At 43.2% G+C, this 15,246-nt stretch overlaps 1 protein-coding gene across 13 annotated transcripts in view; it reads right to left on the minus strand.

Annotated features, from left to right (window-relative positions):
- The window catches only part of CDC42BPB (CDC42 binding protein kinase beta), a 103,598-nt gene extending 89,031 nt beyond the window's left edge, over nucleotides 1–14,567 (minus strand). For 5 of the 13 annotated variants that reach the window (XM_054067180.1, XM_054067177.1, XM_054067178.1 and 2 more), the window contains exon 1: nucleotides 14,137–14,560. In XM_054067180.1, coding sequence (XP_053923155.1) covers nucleotides 14,137–14,314 — 178 coding nt within the window. In that variant the 5' untranslated portion in view covers nucleotides 14,315–14,560. Of the gene's footprint in view, nucleotides 1–14,136 lie in introns of all 13 variants that reach the window. The other 8 variants (XR_008449971.1, XR_008449970.1, XM_054067171.1 and 5 more) reach the window with 5 other exon arrangements.
- Between the last annotated feature and the right edge of the window lie 679 nt (nucleotides 14,568–15,246).

Raw genomic sequence — 15,246 nt, forward strand, 5'->3', positions numbered from 1 at the left:
TAAAGTTTTCCTTCAAGTATAGGCTACCTGGTACTTCCAGAAGTGATAGACATCTGGCCTGACCACTGTTTGCAGTGTATTGATCAATATTTAAGACTATGTGATGCTTTTCCCAGTCCTTTCTAATCCATGTACACACTTTTTATTCCAACACAGCAAATTTTAATTCAAATACTATGACTCCTCAACAATCTATTTCTGGACAAGTGTTAAAGGATTACAAGTAGACAGTGTTGATTTCCTCTTCCATGAATTGTTACACACAGATAAAAAATAAAATTAATTGGCAAGGAAACAAATTTATTTTTTTAAAAACACAAAAGTGATAACTAACAGTCTCCACTTAAGTCCCTCAGAAAACACAGAGGATGGGTTCTTAACCATTATATGGAACATGATGGGGGAGGGAGAGGTGAGAGCAAGGAGATTGAAGAAAGAAGTAGGTCTTGCCCATGCTTCTCTCTTGCAGAATCATAATCCATTATCTTCCACCAGCTGTCACCCATTTCAGAGCTCCCCATAGAGCTCTGAAGGTACATTATCGGAGCACATTTACCAGAATAGTCCCTGTATTATTTATTCTGTAGCTATCAGGCATACACTTGAAGTAAGCGCTATTATTACCAATGTACACAGTGACATTACAGACAGTGACACAAAAGATCACCGCAGCAATGTGTGCACAAGTGTGCATCATAAAGACATCACTGCAAAGTGCCTTCTCTAAACAGAAATAGGAAATAAGAACTAAAAAGTCTGAGCAATGAAACAAAAGATGAAATTAAGAACATGAGAGGAAGGAGATATTTCTCAGTTGTTCTAAGCAGCAAGACTCAGACGAAAAAAGAAGTTATTGCCATTACTTCACTGTTTCCCCCCCCCAAGGTATCTGCACAGTGTGCAGGTACCTGCCAAGAGGGAAGCAATATACTGAAACCAGAACACAGTGTGAACAACTTCCATACATCAATCACAAACAAAGCTGAGGGCTCACAAACACAGTGTCTGAAACAACACACCACTTCGTTCACAGTTTATTCTGAAAATTAACACACATTATAAATTGCTCATACACACAGCCCTTGCCCCAAAAGGGTAATGGACCATTACATTATTACACAGAACTGTCAATGACTGCCTTCATGACATAGCTGACGGTGGATGTTCTCTGACAAGGATGTCTACTAGTCTTCCAGGCATCTAGGAATCACAAGAAATTAGAAAAATTTTATTTTACCAGGATTTTACTGCAAGCAATGTACTCAAATTAACAGATATAAATTCATTGTATGGAAAGCTAAGTGTCACTTAAGATGCCCTATTATTAACCACAATGTAACACAGGAATCAGTTCTTAGGTTTTGTTCCATTTATACATTGTTATGCTCATCATTGCAACTTCCCATGCTATCTCAATATCATTTTGAAAGACTGAATTTACTATGGGTTTTGGTTTGCTAAGTGCGCTATCATCAAGGAGGAACATAAGCAAGTCCAAATTCAAGTAAGTCGTATAATCTCTTATTTTACACATGAAATAAAAACCCAGATATTTCCCATGAGATCTTTAGAACCATGAGGAACATTCGTTTCACCCTGTTGCTAGCAACTGCTTAGTCAGACTCCTTATATTGTCAGATACAAGGATATTAAGAACCCTACTAGATGGAGATGCCTTTGTCCTATTAGAACATATCCAGCAAGACAGCTAACCCTGTATTTTCTGTAAGGGAAGATTCAGGCCCACAGTCATGCAAGGATTTCTGACAGCTCCATGTAACGAAGTTTTAAAATACTTCAACTGATATCAAGACTAACAACTAGACATAAGGAAACCATGCTTTGGAAAAAGTACTATACATAAAACACAGGTGCAAAGTTCATGAAACCCGTTCTGGCAATCCTCTTCCAGGAACAAGGAAATCGGTGCTTTCATTAAATAAATAGCAGAAGAGTATGAACAAAATTTAGTTTCCTATCATTTACAAGCCTACAATTTAGTTAAAAACTCATCAATACTTACTTTCAGACTATGTGGTAAAATGCCAAGCAAAGAGGGTAAACGTCTGAGATTACGAAATAAATGAAAAGTAAATTTACATCAGTTGTGTCAACTACTTTATCTACAACATCAAGAAAATTCTATTTCATATATTTCTTTTCATTCTGAGAAGTATAAAGAATATTTTTTTTCTATTAAAGCAGCCATGAGGTTAAATAAATTTGATAACACAGGGGAAAAAAGGAAGGATAAGAATGAATCACCGAATAATTTTAGGGTGGAAGGGAACTCTGGGGATCAGAGTCCAACCTTCTAAAGTTTGATATAACATCAAAGTTCAGTCAGGTCCCTCAAGGCCTTGTCCAGCCAAGGTTTATCTTGTAAGATGGAGAGACTATCATCTCTCTGGATACCTCTTCCAATGCCTGACCATCCTCAACAGGTATTATTTGTTTTTCCATTACACATAGTCAAAATCCTCCCTGCCATAGCCTGTGTCCATTGCCCCTCCTTCCTGGCAGTACATCTGAGAAAAGTCTGTCTCTGTTCTCTCTAACCACACATCTGGCAGTTGAGAATTATGATCAGATTTCCCCTTTTCCAGGCTCACCAAACCTAGGTACCTCCAGGCTTTTCTTGCACATCATGTGCTTCAGGTCTCCAACCACACCAGTGGTTCTCTGCTGGACTCAGCTTCCCAGTGCATTTTTCTGTACTGGGAAGCCCAGAACTGGACACAGTACTCCAAGAATGACCTCATAAGTGCTGTAAAGAGCAGAATAATCACTTCCTTCAACCTGCTGGCTATAACACTTGCCGATGCAGTCCTTATACAGGCAGCTTCCATTTCTACAATGATGAATTACTGACTTTTTCAACTACTTGTTTACCAAAAACTCCAAACCTTTTTCTGCTAGATTGCTCTCTACTTGGTTGTTTCCCAACTTCTACAGCTCCACAGTGCAAGACTTCATACTTGTTATGCCGAACTTTGTGAGGTTTTACAGTGTGAAGGAAATATAATGCTGGTAAACAAAACGTAAAGTGTAGAATGTAATCTCTGCTATCCCCATCCTCAAAAAGTGCCTGAAACATTAAACAAAACCTTTATGATGTTTAATATCACCTACAAGAGCAGGAAATTTATAATTAGACTATCTGTAACTCTGGTTCTGTCATAACCAACCAGGGTACTTCTGTTCCTGAATTCAGCCACTCAAATACATGCACACATTTAACTTTGAGGAAGATTACTGCAAAGCTCTTTCTTAAAAGCAGTAAAAGCTTCTCCATTACTGAATTTTTCTAAAATGATCGGCCCCACACTTCTATCCTGCTCGAAGTGCCCGGTCTTTTGTCTTTATAAGTCACATCAAACACAGTCAGCTTTGGGAGGCACAAGCATTGATTATTTCCAGCCATGGACTTAGATCAGACTAGCTCTTCCCTGCCTGGGTCATGCCTGAGCAGTACAGTCTTATTGGTACAGCACTACACACAACCCAGTAATTCCTGCTGGCCTGCAGTAACATACACAGAACAACAACCACAGATCAGTTGCCTTAATAACCCATAAATACTTCTAAGGCTAAGATAAAGACAGCCTGTGGGCTTGATACAGCCTCCAGTTAGGTATCCCCATTGTACGTTGTCCTGTATAATTTTATCTGGAGTACCAGGCCACAGTTTAAAAATAACTGTTTGATATTGTCATTATTCCCAACCTTAATATTAATTGTCCAGGAAACCAAAGGCTGAACTTGCTAGTAATGGAAATCTTCAGTTACATAATGGAGTAAGTTAAAACAGTCAAACTTAATTCCTCCATGCAGCAATACCACACCACATGACTATGGCATTTTGCTACAACTAGTTAAAACTGGTATGGAAGGAAAACATTTGTGCTTCTTCCCTGTGACACAACAGTCTAACTCATATGCAGCTTCTCAGAAAGATGAAGTGTTGTGAGTTTAGGAAAAATACCATCTTACCCATAAAAGGAAGAAAGATTAAATACCACAGACTCCAGCCTTCACTCTGCACTTATAAATCAACATTTAGCAGTTACTAGTTACCAGTTATTCCATGAGGACCTTTAGATGACTCTTAGCCATTTGTACATGTAAACATTTTCTTCTCCCAGCCTCCTGTAGTAAGTCATATAGGGTGAGGTTCCGAATAACAAAAAATGTAGTTCACTTTTTTTTTCAGGTGAGGAAACCCTTGAGAGGGTTGCAGGGCAACAAAGCTGTCTTAAAAGGAAACACTGATCTTGAGTGCTCACCAGGATGCCACTCTTGCTTTAAAACACATACAAACTAAAAAGAAAGAAAACATCGACGGATATTACATTCCCATTTTGCTAAGACATAGTGCATATGATCACATCCTAGATAACAGAAACCAAATTCCTTAAAGTTTTCAATACAAACTTCTAACTCAAGTATACTTAGCCAGAGAAAAAATACGCTTGCTACTTGTCTGGGTTCGCAGCTCAAGAACAGTCAGAGGTCTGCAGAACCAAGTTCGGAGAGCATGCACACTACACATCCATTTCCTAGTGCTAACAAGAGACAAGGAGAACACAGCCACATAACCCATCATACACAGAAACAGGGGTGGGGGAGGAAGACAACACATGACAATCCATCTAATCCTTATCAGAGGAAGGGCTAAATTTAAAGACTAAACGTGTCTTAAAAAGCAAACCTTTGGAAACATATTTCAAAATGATTATAGGATCTTCATGCCTAAAATCACCCTCCTACTATTGCTACTCTGCCTTAATTACAGTAAAATAAAGAACACTCAGAACACTCCAGCTTTCAGTATTGATAATCCAAGTCACACAGGCAGCAATAAAGCTGGCAGCACACAGAAAAGCTCCACGAAGAAGGCAACTTTTGAGGTAGGATAGGCAAAATTCAGATTATAGAAGTCATGCTGTACAGCAGCAGAATTTCAAAGGCATATGGGCAGTGGAGATGACCCCCATTCACCCCCAAGGTATACATGGACCCCTGAAAGGTGACAGAATCAGGGACAGAGAAATTCCTCAGGAGTGGAAAAAAGGTTTCATGTGCCCCAGAAGTATTACCATGCAATTCCTAGGAACCTCTTCCTTCCTCAGGTGAGGAGAGAGGTTTCCCACACCCCATTTAACACAACTCTGATAGAGATTCAAGTGTTTAGCACCTCCAACTAGAAAAAACAGGTTCTATGCCAAGAGAGGGTATTTGTTGGCTTTTTTCCAATTTAGGAAATTTAATTTCCAATTAAGCCAATTTAGGACATCATCTATCGTTATGAAACTTCAGAGAACTTGTAGTGACTCAAAGCTTTTCCTTAAGTCTCATCTATCCAGGGAAGGCATACAGTTTAGTTCTTATGGACCATTACTAGCAAGGAAATCGTAATATATTGAAACCCTTCACACTCCTATGGCAGTTGCTATATTGTGGGTAAAGTTACACCATCTATAAAAAGACCGAATCCATGAACTACACAGTCCCAAACAAAAGCACAACATTGTCAGAATAGCTGCAACACTCCTTTAAGACCAAGTTCCACATATCCACATAAGCGACTTTCGTCTTACTTATTACTTAAACTTCCACCGATTTTTTGGATGCAAATTAAAACAATATAAGCCAGGTTTAAGACAGAATTCTGTATAGACTTGGAAAATCCTGAACATGCATGTCTCACTAAACTGGCATAAACACATTTCAAGAGGACTTCAGAAAGTAATGACCCATGTTTGTTTTAATGCTGGAGAACAATTATAAATAGTGAAAAGAATTCGGGATATATCTGGAACTGAAGCTGCTTCTGGTCTTTTGGGGAAAGGCAGCTATACATATTAAGCCCTCAATGGCACTGCACTTAAGCAAATTAAGAACTACGCCTCAACCATCATTAAAGCACACCTGATTAATAACCACCATATATCTCCAATGATTCAATACTTGGTGAAGACATCCCCACCATTTTCCAAAGGTCAGACTCCTTTCCAGAGGTACTAAACACATTTGAAGCTTTACGCCACAGTTAGTAATAACAGGTTTCAGTGTTAAGACCTTGATGACATGAATGAAAGAAATTAAGATCTCAGGCACTTGAGGATGCCTAAGGCCTCAGCTGGCAATGATGGATGCACACACTTAATCTCAATGCACTCTAAGTATATCTACAGACATGATTACTGAGGTCTATGCAAAATCAAGGCTTAAGCAAATAGTGTGTAGTTTTCTATTGAAGAAAGCTACATTCATTACAGTGAACAAAGATCTTTATAAATGAAAGCCTGCATTCTGGCAATCTGCATACGCTGATGAGAAAAGTAGAGTGGAATATTTTAGTATTAGGAGACAGATAAAATGAGCAGATCACATTGAACCACAGAACAAATGTACTTAGAAATTCTTTGACCTAGAAAAGCTTTTTAAAATTAAAACTTTTCTAAAAATAAAATAAAATACTAGATCTCTAGTGGGATGTATTAGTGAGCATGGTACAAGCTCTTTGGTAACTACATCAAAAATATACTGGAATTCTTAACTGTCCCTTGTAAAAGGCTTAGAAAGGCTCTGTTTAAAGCATTATCAAAGGCAAAAACAAAGTAATAAGCTTTAACAAGTCTCTTCTATTTTTCTAAACAGATTTACTTGAGGTCTATCATTCCTATTCATTGTATCAGACAGGGGTAATGAAAAAGATGAACTCATACAATTTCTCTTAATCCTAGGCACTATGTTCTGTTAATGGCTCAGGCAAATTTGTGATTGCTTAGGTAAGCATAATTCTTCCTTTTTGTAACACCTGTCTAAAAACAACTTGCACAAACAGCCCCAAATGACAAGAAAGGGATAAAATGTAAATTGCATACATCTGAAGAATCTGTAGAAGTGTAACATTTCCAACTAATCTCAGCTACAGGTTAACATTTCTAAAACACAAACCCAATATATAACCATTAAGTAAAATCGACTTACTAAAAAAAAGCTCATGAAACAAGTCTCTGACTCACACAGCTAGAATCATTTATTTCTATTAGTAGGTGCGGAAAAAACTGACTCACTCCCACACATTAATTATTTGCAAAAAAAAAGGTTAGTTCAACTTCATTTGATTAAAAAAGTTCATTGCTCTGAATCTGCTGACTAAACCAACATCCAAGCCATTTCCACTGATAATGCATAACTGTGCCAACCACAGAAGTTTTAAGGATGTAAATTAAATATTTCTTTTGCAAAATGTTATATCTTCATGTTACTTATGAAAGAGCAATGTGAAAAAAATTTAGATTTCTAAGTGAGACAAATCAGAAAAAACATTACATTTATGCATTCTATACCTTATTATGAGAAACTCTAGCTGCACACATTTTCTATATAAGAACAAATTTATCAATGACTTATTTGCCACTTCCACAGTATAAACAAAATTAAAATGGAAAATATAGGTCACAGCCTTTAACACACCACATAATGCTCCAAGCCCTCAACAAAGCCTGTTTATTAGCAACTCTATTCACAGGAGAAAAGTGATACCAACTTCCTTCCCTTGGACAAAAAACAGGCTTCACCCACGATGGCTGTCATTTTAACAGCACATGGCAATCTCTCATCCTCCAGGCCACATTACTTTCCCATTCTTAAAATATGACTGTGGCATTCAGTGCCAATGTTTCACAGCATAAAATTCTACTGAGAGAGTCATTAGAAGATCCTGCCTCATCCTAAAAATAACAGATCAGAACAGATGTACTGTAAAGGGTCCATCAGACACCAAGCAGCAGGCGCTGAACCTTACACCTTCAGACCGCCAGCCCTGACCACAATCTTATTGAAGCTAACGTGGCTGTCTGGGTTACTCCAATACTAATTAATCCTGACATATATTTTTCAAAAGAACTAAAACAGTTTTTGCAAGAGACTTCCTTGCAAAGGCAATCCAAGCTACAGTGCCCCCTCTCCAACAACAGGAAAAGTCTTCAAGGGAGTAGGTCTCCAGCTGCATTCACACTGCACTGTGCGCAAAGAAACCATGACCACCACCAGCATTTCCAGAACCTCTGCAGGGCACCTGTAGCTTCACCCTGCCCCTTCATCCACAACTCTAATGTAAGGGATCCTACTACTAACTCTAATGTAAGGGATCATAACAGGCTTTGATGGATAGAGGACTGAAGTAGAGGAACTTGGGTCAGAATCACAGAATCTGAAATTCAGTTTTCTTGCTCATCGGCCTCCTTCACTACTAAGCCACACTCACTTTGCACATGTGCCCAACAGGCTTATTACTCACTGCACAGTTTCCGCCTGTGCAGAGAAGGACATTATGCAAGCTGGCAGAGGCCAAGGTTCTTTTCTGGCTTTCTATGTGCATATCTGTAAGCAGGGGATGAGCAAAGAAAAAGAGGAATTTAAGCCCTCGAGTCAAGAGAGATGACATACTATCAAGCGACAGTTTTTCCAGGTGTAACCCCAAAAAGCCAAAGAAAAGATCCTCACAGGCAACACTCATAGTCTGACAGGTCTAAGGTCATTGCAAAAGCACTTAAGAATTTAGTTTCTGCCTCCTACATGAGCATCACTCTCAGTCACAAATCGGGCCCACCCCCACCTAGCACTTATTCTGTCACACGACAGCCTGTGGCAGTCAGAGGACTAGGTCTACCCTGCAGCTAGCTTTGAAGATGCAGGCTGAGAAGAACTCTCAGATCCACATCTACATTTCTGAATACAACTGCTTTCAGGCTGGGGCAACAGGCTCTACGCTTTTCTGACAGAAAGACCACCCTGCAAGGTTCTCACATGCCTCATTAGATATTTTTATTGGCAAGGTTAAGATGCCTTTTTCAGCAGAACTGGAAGGAGGACTCGCAAAGTTCACAGAGCCCCCCATCCTGCTACAGCAGGATGCAAAACTTGAAGTACTAGTCCTTATAGTGACCTGAAGCTGTGAATCGCTGCACCAGCACAACAGCAGCCTTTCCTGCAAACTTGCCTCTCATATTGCCATCTACGGTCCAGCTTCAAGCGCAAGAGGTATATACCAAAAAGTGGCAGCTTGAGGCTAGAGAGGTTGCTTTGAGTACTCTTCATGTACATTGCTCCTCCTCTAGTCAAGAGTGGGAATGTACTGCTGTTACTACAACAGCATCTAGTGCCTATTATGCCAGATTGTCTTCAAGGGTTTGGCAGCAGCTGCCCAGCCAGTCTATTTGTGCTAATCATCTGCACTCTTTTTTCTTCTACCCACAGCTTCAGCCCCCACTTAAAGTAAGTTCTTCTCAGAAAAAAACCACCATCACTCAAACAGAAAAACCCAACATCATCACCCAAAAGCAGAACACCAGTTCAGCTGGGTAGACCTTGCATAAATGGAGAATGCAGAAGATACGCTCAACTCATCAGAAGGAACAGTCCACAAATGCATCCTGTGCACTTGCTTCAAGGAAAAAAACACTACATTTCAGACCAGTCTAAACTACTCTGACATTGGTTTTAAGGTGTTCCCACAGAATGGACTAGTCAGTACATAGTCCAGGAGTGAGACAACACTGAATGAACTAGGTGAGGACATGTGCCATCTTGCCCTCTGTAGCATGCCAGCAATACAAAACACGGTCAAAGGAAACAAAGGTTGAAGCAATAGAGTCTATGCAGCACCAAGAGCATTTTGAATACAAATAAGGCCCATTCCTGTTAGACTCTTCTCTGAATGTGCTTGCCTACTGGCTGCAAACTATGCCAAGTAGCTGTTCAAAAATGGAACAGCTGGTTGCTCCAGTCCCTGCTGACTGGAAGTAAAGGGCAGTAAGCACCAACCACAGCCAACGAAGATAACTCCTGAAAAACAAGGTGATGTCAGACAAGCACAAATGTGTTGCCAGCCAGCAAGGTGCCCTGTGAGCAGCCATTCTAGCACAGGATTATGGAAGATTCAGATCCTTCAGTATGACAGAATAAGAGACTCTGCTCTGTAAAAAGGAACACTCGGTACCTGAAATGCAAGGGACGGGTGATGCACAGACACCTGAGCTGCAGCAATGCTGTTTCAGCACTCCTGCCCTCCTCTCCTTATGTGAAACAAGGGGCAGCACACATTTTTCACCAGAAGAGCCTCCTAGGAGGTCCCTCTGCAGTGCATGGACAATGCCACCCAACAGCACTCAAGTACTGGTGTGCACAATAATCATCCATCTGATGAGTTCAAAGGCCACGCAACCTCATCTGTACAGGCTGACAGCTTTAGGCAGTCTTCACTAGTGGCCTGGGTCAGCTTCACCAAGGGAAGTACTTCCACAGTCTACCAGAGCCTACAGAACAGTCTGCATGGCCTTCTCAGGACAGTCCACGTCCAGTATCTCCCAGTTTAGGCTGCTCTCCTGGCACCTCCTAGCATGCTGGAAGAGCTAGCAAAGATGGTCAAGCAACCTGGCCTCAGAGGTACAAGGGCTGCAGCAGCCCAGTTTCACTGATGACTTTCAGAGAGGAATGAGCAAGTCTAACTAGAAAAAAGCGGATTCCTCACTATTTCTCACTCTAGAAGCAGCATACGTAGTAGCAGTTTAAAATAAACTAAGCATGAGTTTAAGAAATTCTTTCATAACATGTAGACATAGGTCTGCTATCTAACAGACTTGAGTTCAATTCCCACTACGAACACTGAGCAATATTTCAATATCTATTATATAAACAACAGTGATACACAATTGGGCAAGACCTTATTCAATGTGTATTATACTTCCAGTACAGGGGGAAAATACAGTCTATTTGAAAGATCAGTTCATCATGGGAAAGCTTAAGGTTAAAATGGCAGATTCTTATAACATTTCCAAAACGATGGAAGCCACAAGCCACTTCAAGGGAAAAAGCCACACCCTACACTATTCTATGGTTAGCAAATAGGAAGAAGATTTTGAAGAAATAAGCCTGTGGCAGGACTGTTAGGAAGCAGCAGAAGGATTAATAGGACAGAAGTAAGGTGAGGTGCGAGGCTGAATAGAGAGAAGGAGGTTTAAGTCTCAGGACACAGACATGGGATTTAAATTACCTCGACTCCCCACTTCCCCTTTCCCACAGCCACTAGCTCTAGAACACCAGTCCCATTGTGCTGCTATCAAAGAGCAGAGATAGCCACGTTGAGCAGCTACACCACAGAACTCGGCATCTCCTCTGCTCCCCACAGCCAGGAAAAAAAAAAACTGCCTCAACTACCATGCCTGTGCTCTTATTTTCTCTTCGCAATTAAGAATGCAAGCAAGTCCATTAGCCACGCTGAATCATTTTAAGGGATTTTACATGTGTGAGATCTCACACCCAGTTTCAAATCCAAAATATTAATAGTAAATAAATGCTTGTTATATAGCTTGGCTTAATTCAACCTTAACATCTAAGCAGCTCACTTCCACTGTCAGTGATAAGTCTCTATTTTGTCTAAAGGAAATTCCTTTTGTCTCCACTTGATAAAGAAACACTAATCTTCAAAGTATATCCCAAATAATTAACTACACACTCATGCTTCTACAGAAGTACAACAGCCCACAAAACTTGTGCACATCAATCCAGAATATCTTCTAACAGAGAATCAATCTGTAATTAAGACTGCACATCATGACATGAGGAAGATCAGCTTGTTTGGCATGATACTTTCCTTATTATCTGGAGGCAGAAAAAAGTTCCTTGTCAGTGGAAACAAGGCTGTGAGGGCATTAGGACACAGTAAAAGGTGTCTTGCTGTTGGCATTTATTTATTTTTGACAGCTTGAAGGAAATGAAGGAGCACATGCTATCAACTGTAATTGGTTTTAAGGGTATTCCTTGTTGTTGGAACACAAATATACAGCAGTCCAGATTTAGGCCCATCCCCTTACCATCAAGAGCCTGGATTATAAAGTTTTATCCTTGCTCTACAGCACCAGATGGTAGCTCACATACATTTCAATTATTTATTGAATAGGCACTTTGTTATACTAGGGTAATCCCACACTGCAGTAAGAACTACACACTGTTTTTATTGCGAGCTATACTTTTCATCAAGTCAGTAACCTTTTTCACATTCAGCAAATACAATAAATAGAATTAAAAGAAGTGATTTTAATAAACAATTGGATAATCGGCCCCCTCATCACACAGCAAATGACAATGCAGGGATCAATCAGTAAGATGCAACCCCCAGCGGTGCTATGGAAAAAGTATATTATTCTTTGGCCCGCCCCAAATCCTTTCCTCAACTACAGTGCTCAAAGTACCATCGTAGTCGTTTATCACAATTAACAGTTTGTAGGTGATCCCTCGTTCAAGCCATCACCTCGAAAACAAGAGTATAAAAACAAATTGCACTTTACAAACGATGTACAGGGCTTCCACTACAAAACAAATAATCAATGTTCCCCAGACTGCAGCCTTGTGGGGCAGATGTGATAAAGTGGTTAATTATTCAGTTGGCAATCGCATTACTGACGTCAATAGAAGAGTCCAGGAAGTGAATCCTCTTAGTTTGTTAGTGTGTGACAAAGAGTGGTGGTCCCCACAGAAATTAAGGAGAACCAGCTGTCCCTACATGCTAGTGCTCTGGTCTGTAGTGCTGGAGACAGACATTTGCTACTGAAGTAAATCGCCCCCTCCCCCTCCCTTAGGAAATCCTTTGTTTTGGTGGGTTTTTTTAAGAGAGCTCTTCAAAAGACTAATTAACTGTACAAGCATGGAACAGATGATAAACGGGACAATATTCTCCTGAGCAATGATCCCTCCTCCTTTCCTTCCAATTCTTATTCCATGGAGAAGTTAAGTCACCTTTGTCACACATTATTATTCATAACTTACTCAGCTGAATAAACCAGTCAGCCACCACGGCCGTTTTAACATAAATTCATTTATGTATGCAGCTGGGACGGATCTCTCCCATCCGCACACCTGTAGTCAATAGTCCTGACTAAAAAGCACCTGATAGAAAATCTTCACCCTCGGCTTTATCCCAAGTATCCACGTTTTCTTTTGTCAGCACGCTTCGGACTATGGGAGGTTTCTCATTATCAGGCTGCTTAACAGTAGGAAACCATTAAACAAAGCTGTGATAAAGGCTGCCCGGAACTGCCCCGTCCTTCGGGGACATGCCCAAATTAAAAACTGCATGATGAACTGCCGTTCCTTCAAGACACGCACAGCCCCTCTCCGACAGCAACATACCCGGCAGAGGCTGAGGCTGGGAACTGCCGCTCCCCCTTCCGCCGCTCCCCCTTCCTCCCCTCCCCCAGGTAGGAAACCCGCCGAGGAGCCCTGGATTAGCCTGACATTTCGGGTTAAGCCGGGCAGGGTTTCAGGCCAAGGACAGTCCGGTGCTGTTCCTGCTGCCGCCTGCCAAGCGCTCCGCTCGGCACCGTGAAGAGCTCGGAGGAGACCGGCCGGGGTCTTGGCCCCGGGGCGAGCTCCTCAGGGAGGCTCCGCGGCGGCCGCTCCCCATCCCCCGGGAATGCGCTCCCGGGGACGGGCCTCCCGAGCCGGAGATCGGGGTAGCGGGGGTCCCGCACAGTCAGACAGACAGACAGAATCCAAAAGGCGGGCAGGGGTCCCGCACACACACACAAACAAGGGCGGCAGGGATCCCGCATAGGCACACAAACCCCCGAACCAAGAGCGGGTAAGGGTCCTGCACACAAACAAGGGTGGCAGGGGCAGACAGACACCCCATCCCACCCCAAGGGCAACGAGGGTCCCGCACAGACACCCTTCCCTGACAAGGGCGGAAGGGGTCGTCTCCCTCCACCCCTAAACAAGGGCGGGCGGGGGTCCCGCAAAGACACACACACTCCCAATCAAGGGCGGCAAGGGTCCCGCACACACGCTCCCCCCAAACAAGGGCGGCAGTCCCCCAAAGACACGCACACACACAAACCCCAAGGGCGGCAGAGGTCCCGCACACACACACCCCAAACAGAGGCTGAAGGGGGTCCGTCGTCCCCCCCAAACAAGGGCTGAAGGAGTCCCACACAGACACGCACACACCCCACAAGGGCGGCAGGGGTCCCGCACGCCCCCATCCCAAAAAGGGCGGGCGGGGTGCCGCAGAGACACACACTCCCCAAACAAGGACGGCGGGGGTTCCGCCCCTGCCCCCGCGCTCACCCCACTCGAGGAACTCGGACACGTATCTGTCGCGGCGGAGCGGCGAGTCGCGGCTGCACTCGGTGTAGACGCCGACCAGGAGGTCGAGCAGGGTCTCCACGCTCAGCACGCCGTCGTGCCGCTGCGGCCCCTCCAGCACCAGCTGCTCCAGACGCTTCAGCCGCACCTTGGCCGACATGGTGGCTCCGCGCCGGGCAGCGCTCGGGCGGCGGGAGAAGCCGAGGCCCGGGGGGAGGCCGCCGCTCAGCCGCGCCGCACCGCCCGCCGCCTCCCGCCCCTCGCGGCCTTGCACAGGCTCCGCCTCAGGCGCGGCCGGTCCATGGGCCGGGCCCCGCCGCCCCCGCTGCGCTGCGCTCCGGCCTCTCCCCGGCGGCGGGGAAGGGGCAGCTCCTGCGGCCCCTACGGCCCCGGACACGCCCACCGCGCGGCGCCCGCGCGCTCCGACGTGGGCAGGGCAGCGCGAAGCCGCGCAGGAAGATTGGGCCCAGCGTCGCGCCGTATGCGGAGGCGGGCTGCGCTGGCTATGCCCCGTGCAGACACTCGGCAGATTCGCCGCGGAGGGGAAGTGGAACTAGGGCGGCTGCAGCTGTGCATTCGCATCTGCACTTTCGTACAATCATAGAACCATCGAACCATAGCACCAGCGAATCATAGAACCATTGAATTGTAGAACCACGGAACCATAGAATCATAGAACCGTCAAATCATAGAATCATAAAACCATAGAGCCATCGAATCAGAGAACCATCAAACCAGAGAATAATGGAACCATAGAATCACTTGGTTGGAAAAGACTTTTGAGGTCATCAAGCCCAACCGTACCTGTCCATTATTAAACAATATCCCTAAGCACTTCATCCGCCTATCTTTTAAATACCTCTGTGGAAACACTTATTCACTGTTAAGATATTGAAAAGGACAAAGTCTTCAAAGCAAAGGCAATAATATTTTTATTTTACAATTCAGAGCTGAATTGGATGCCCTTCTAAAAAAGGCATAACATCTTACAAAAGCAGTGGGTATATATACTAGTTTTAGACAACTATATAATTCTTCAAAGAACGCTCATCATTTTTTTTGATTATCCAACCATTTGCGGAGACTCCCTTC

Source organism: Cuculus canorus, chromosome 5 (genome assembly GCF_017976375.1).
Source record: "Cuculus canorus isolate bCucCan1 chromosome 5, bCucCan1.pri, whole genome shotgun sequence".
NCBI lineage: Eukaryota > Metazoa > Chordata > Aves > Cuculiformes > Cuculidae > Cuculus > Cuculus canorus.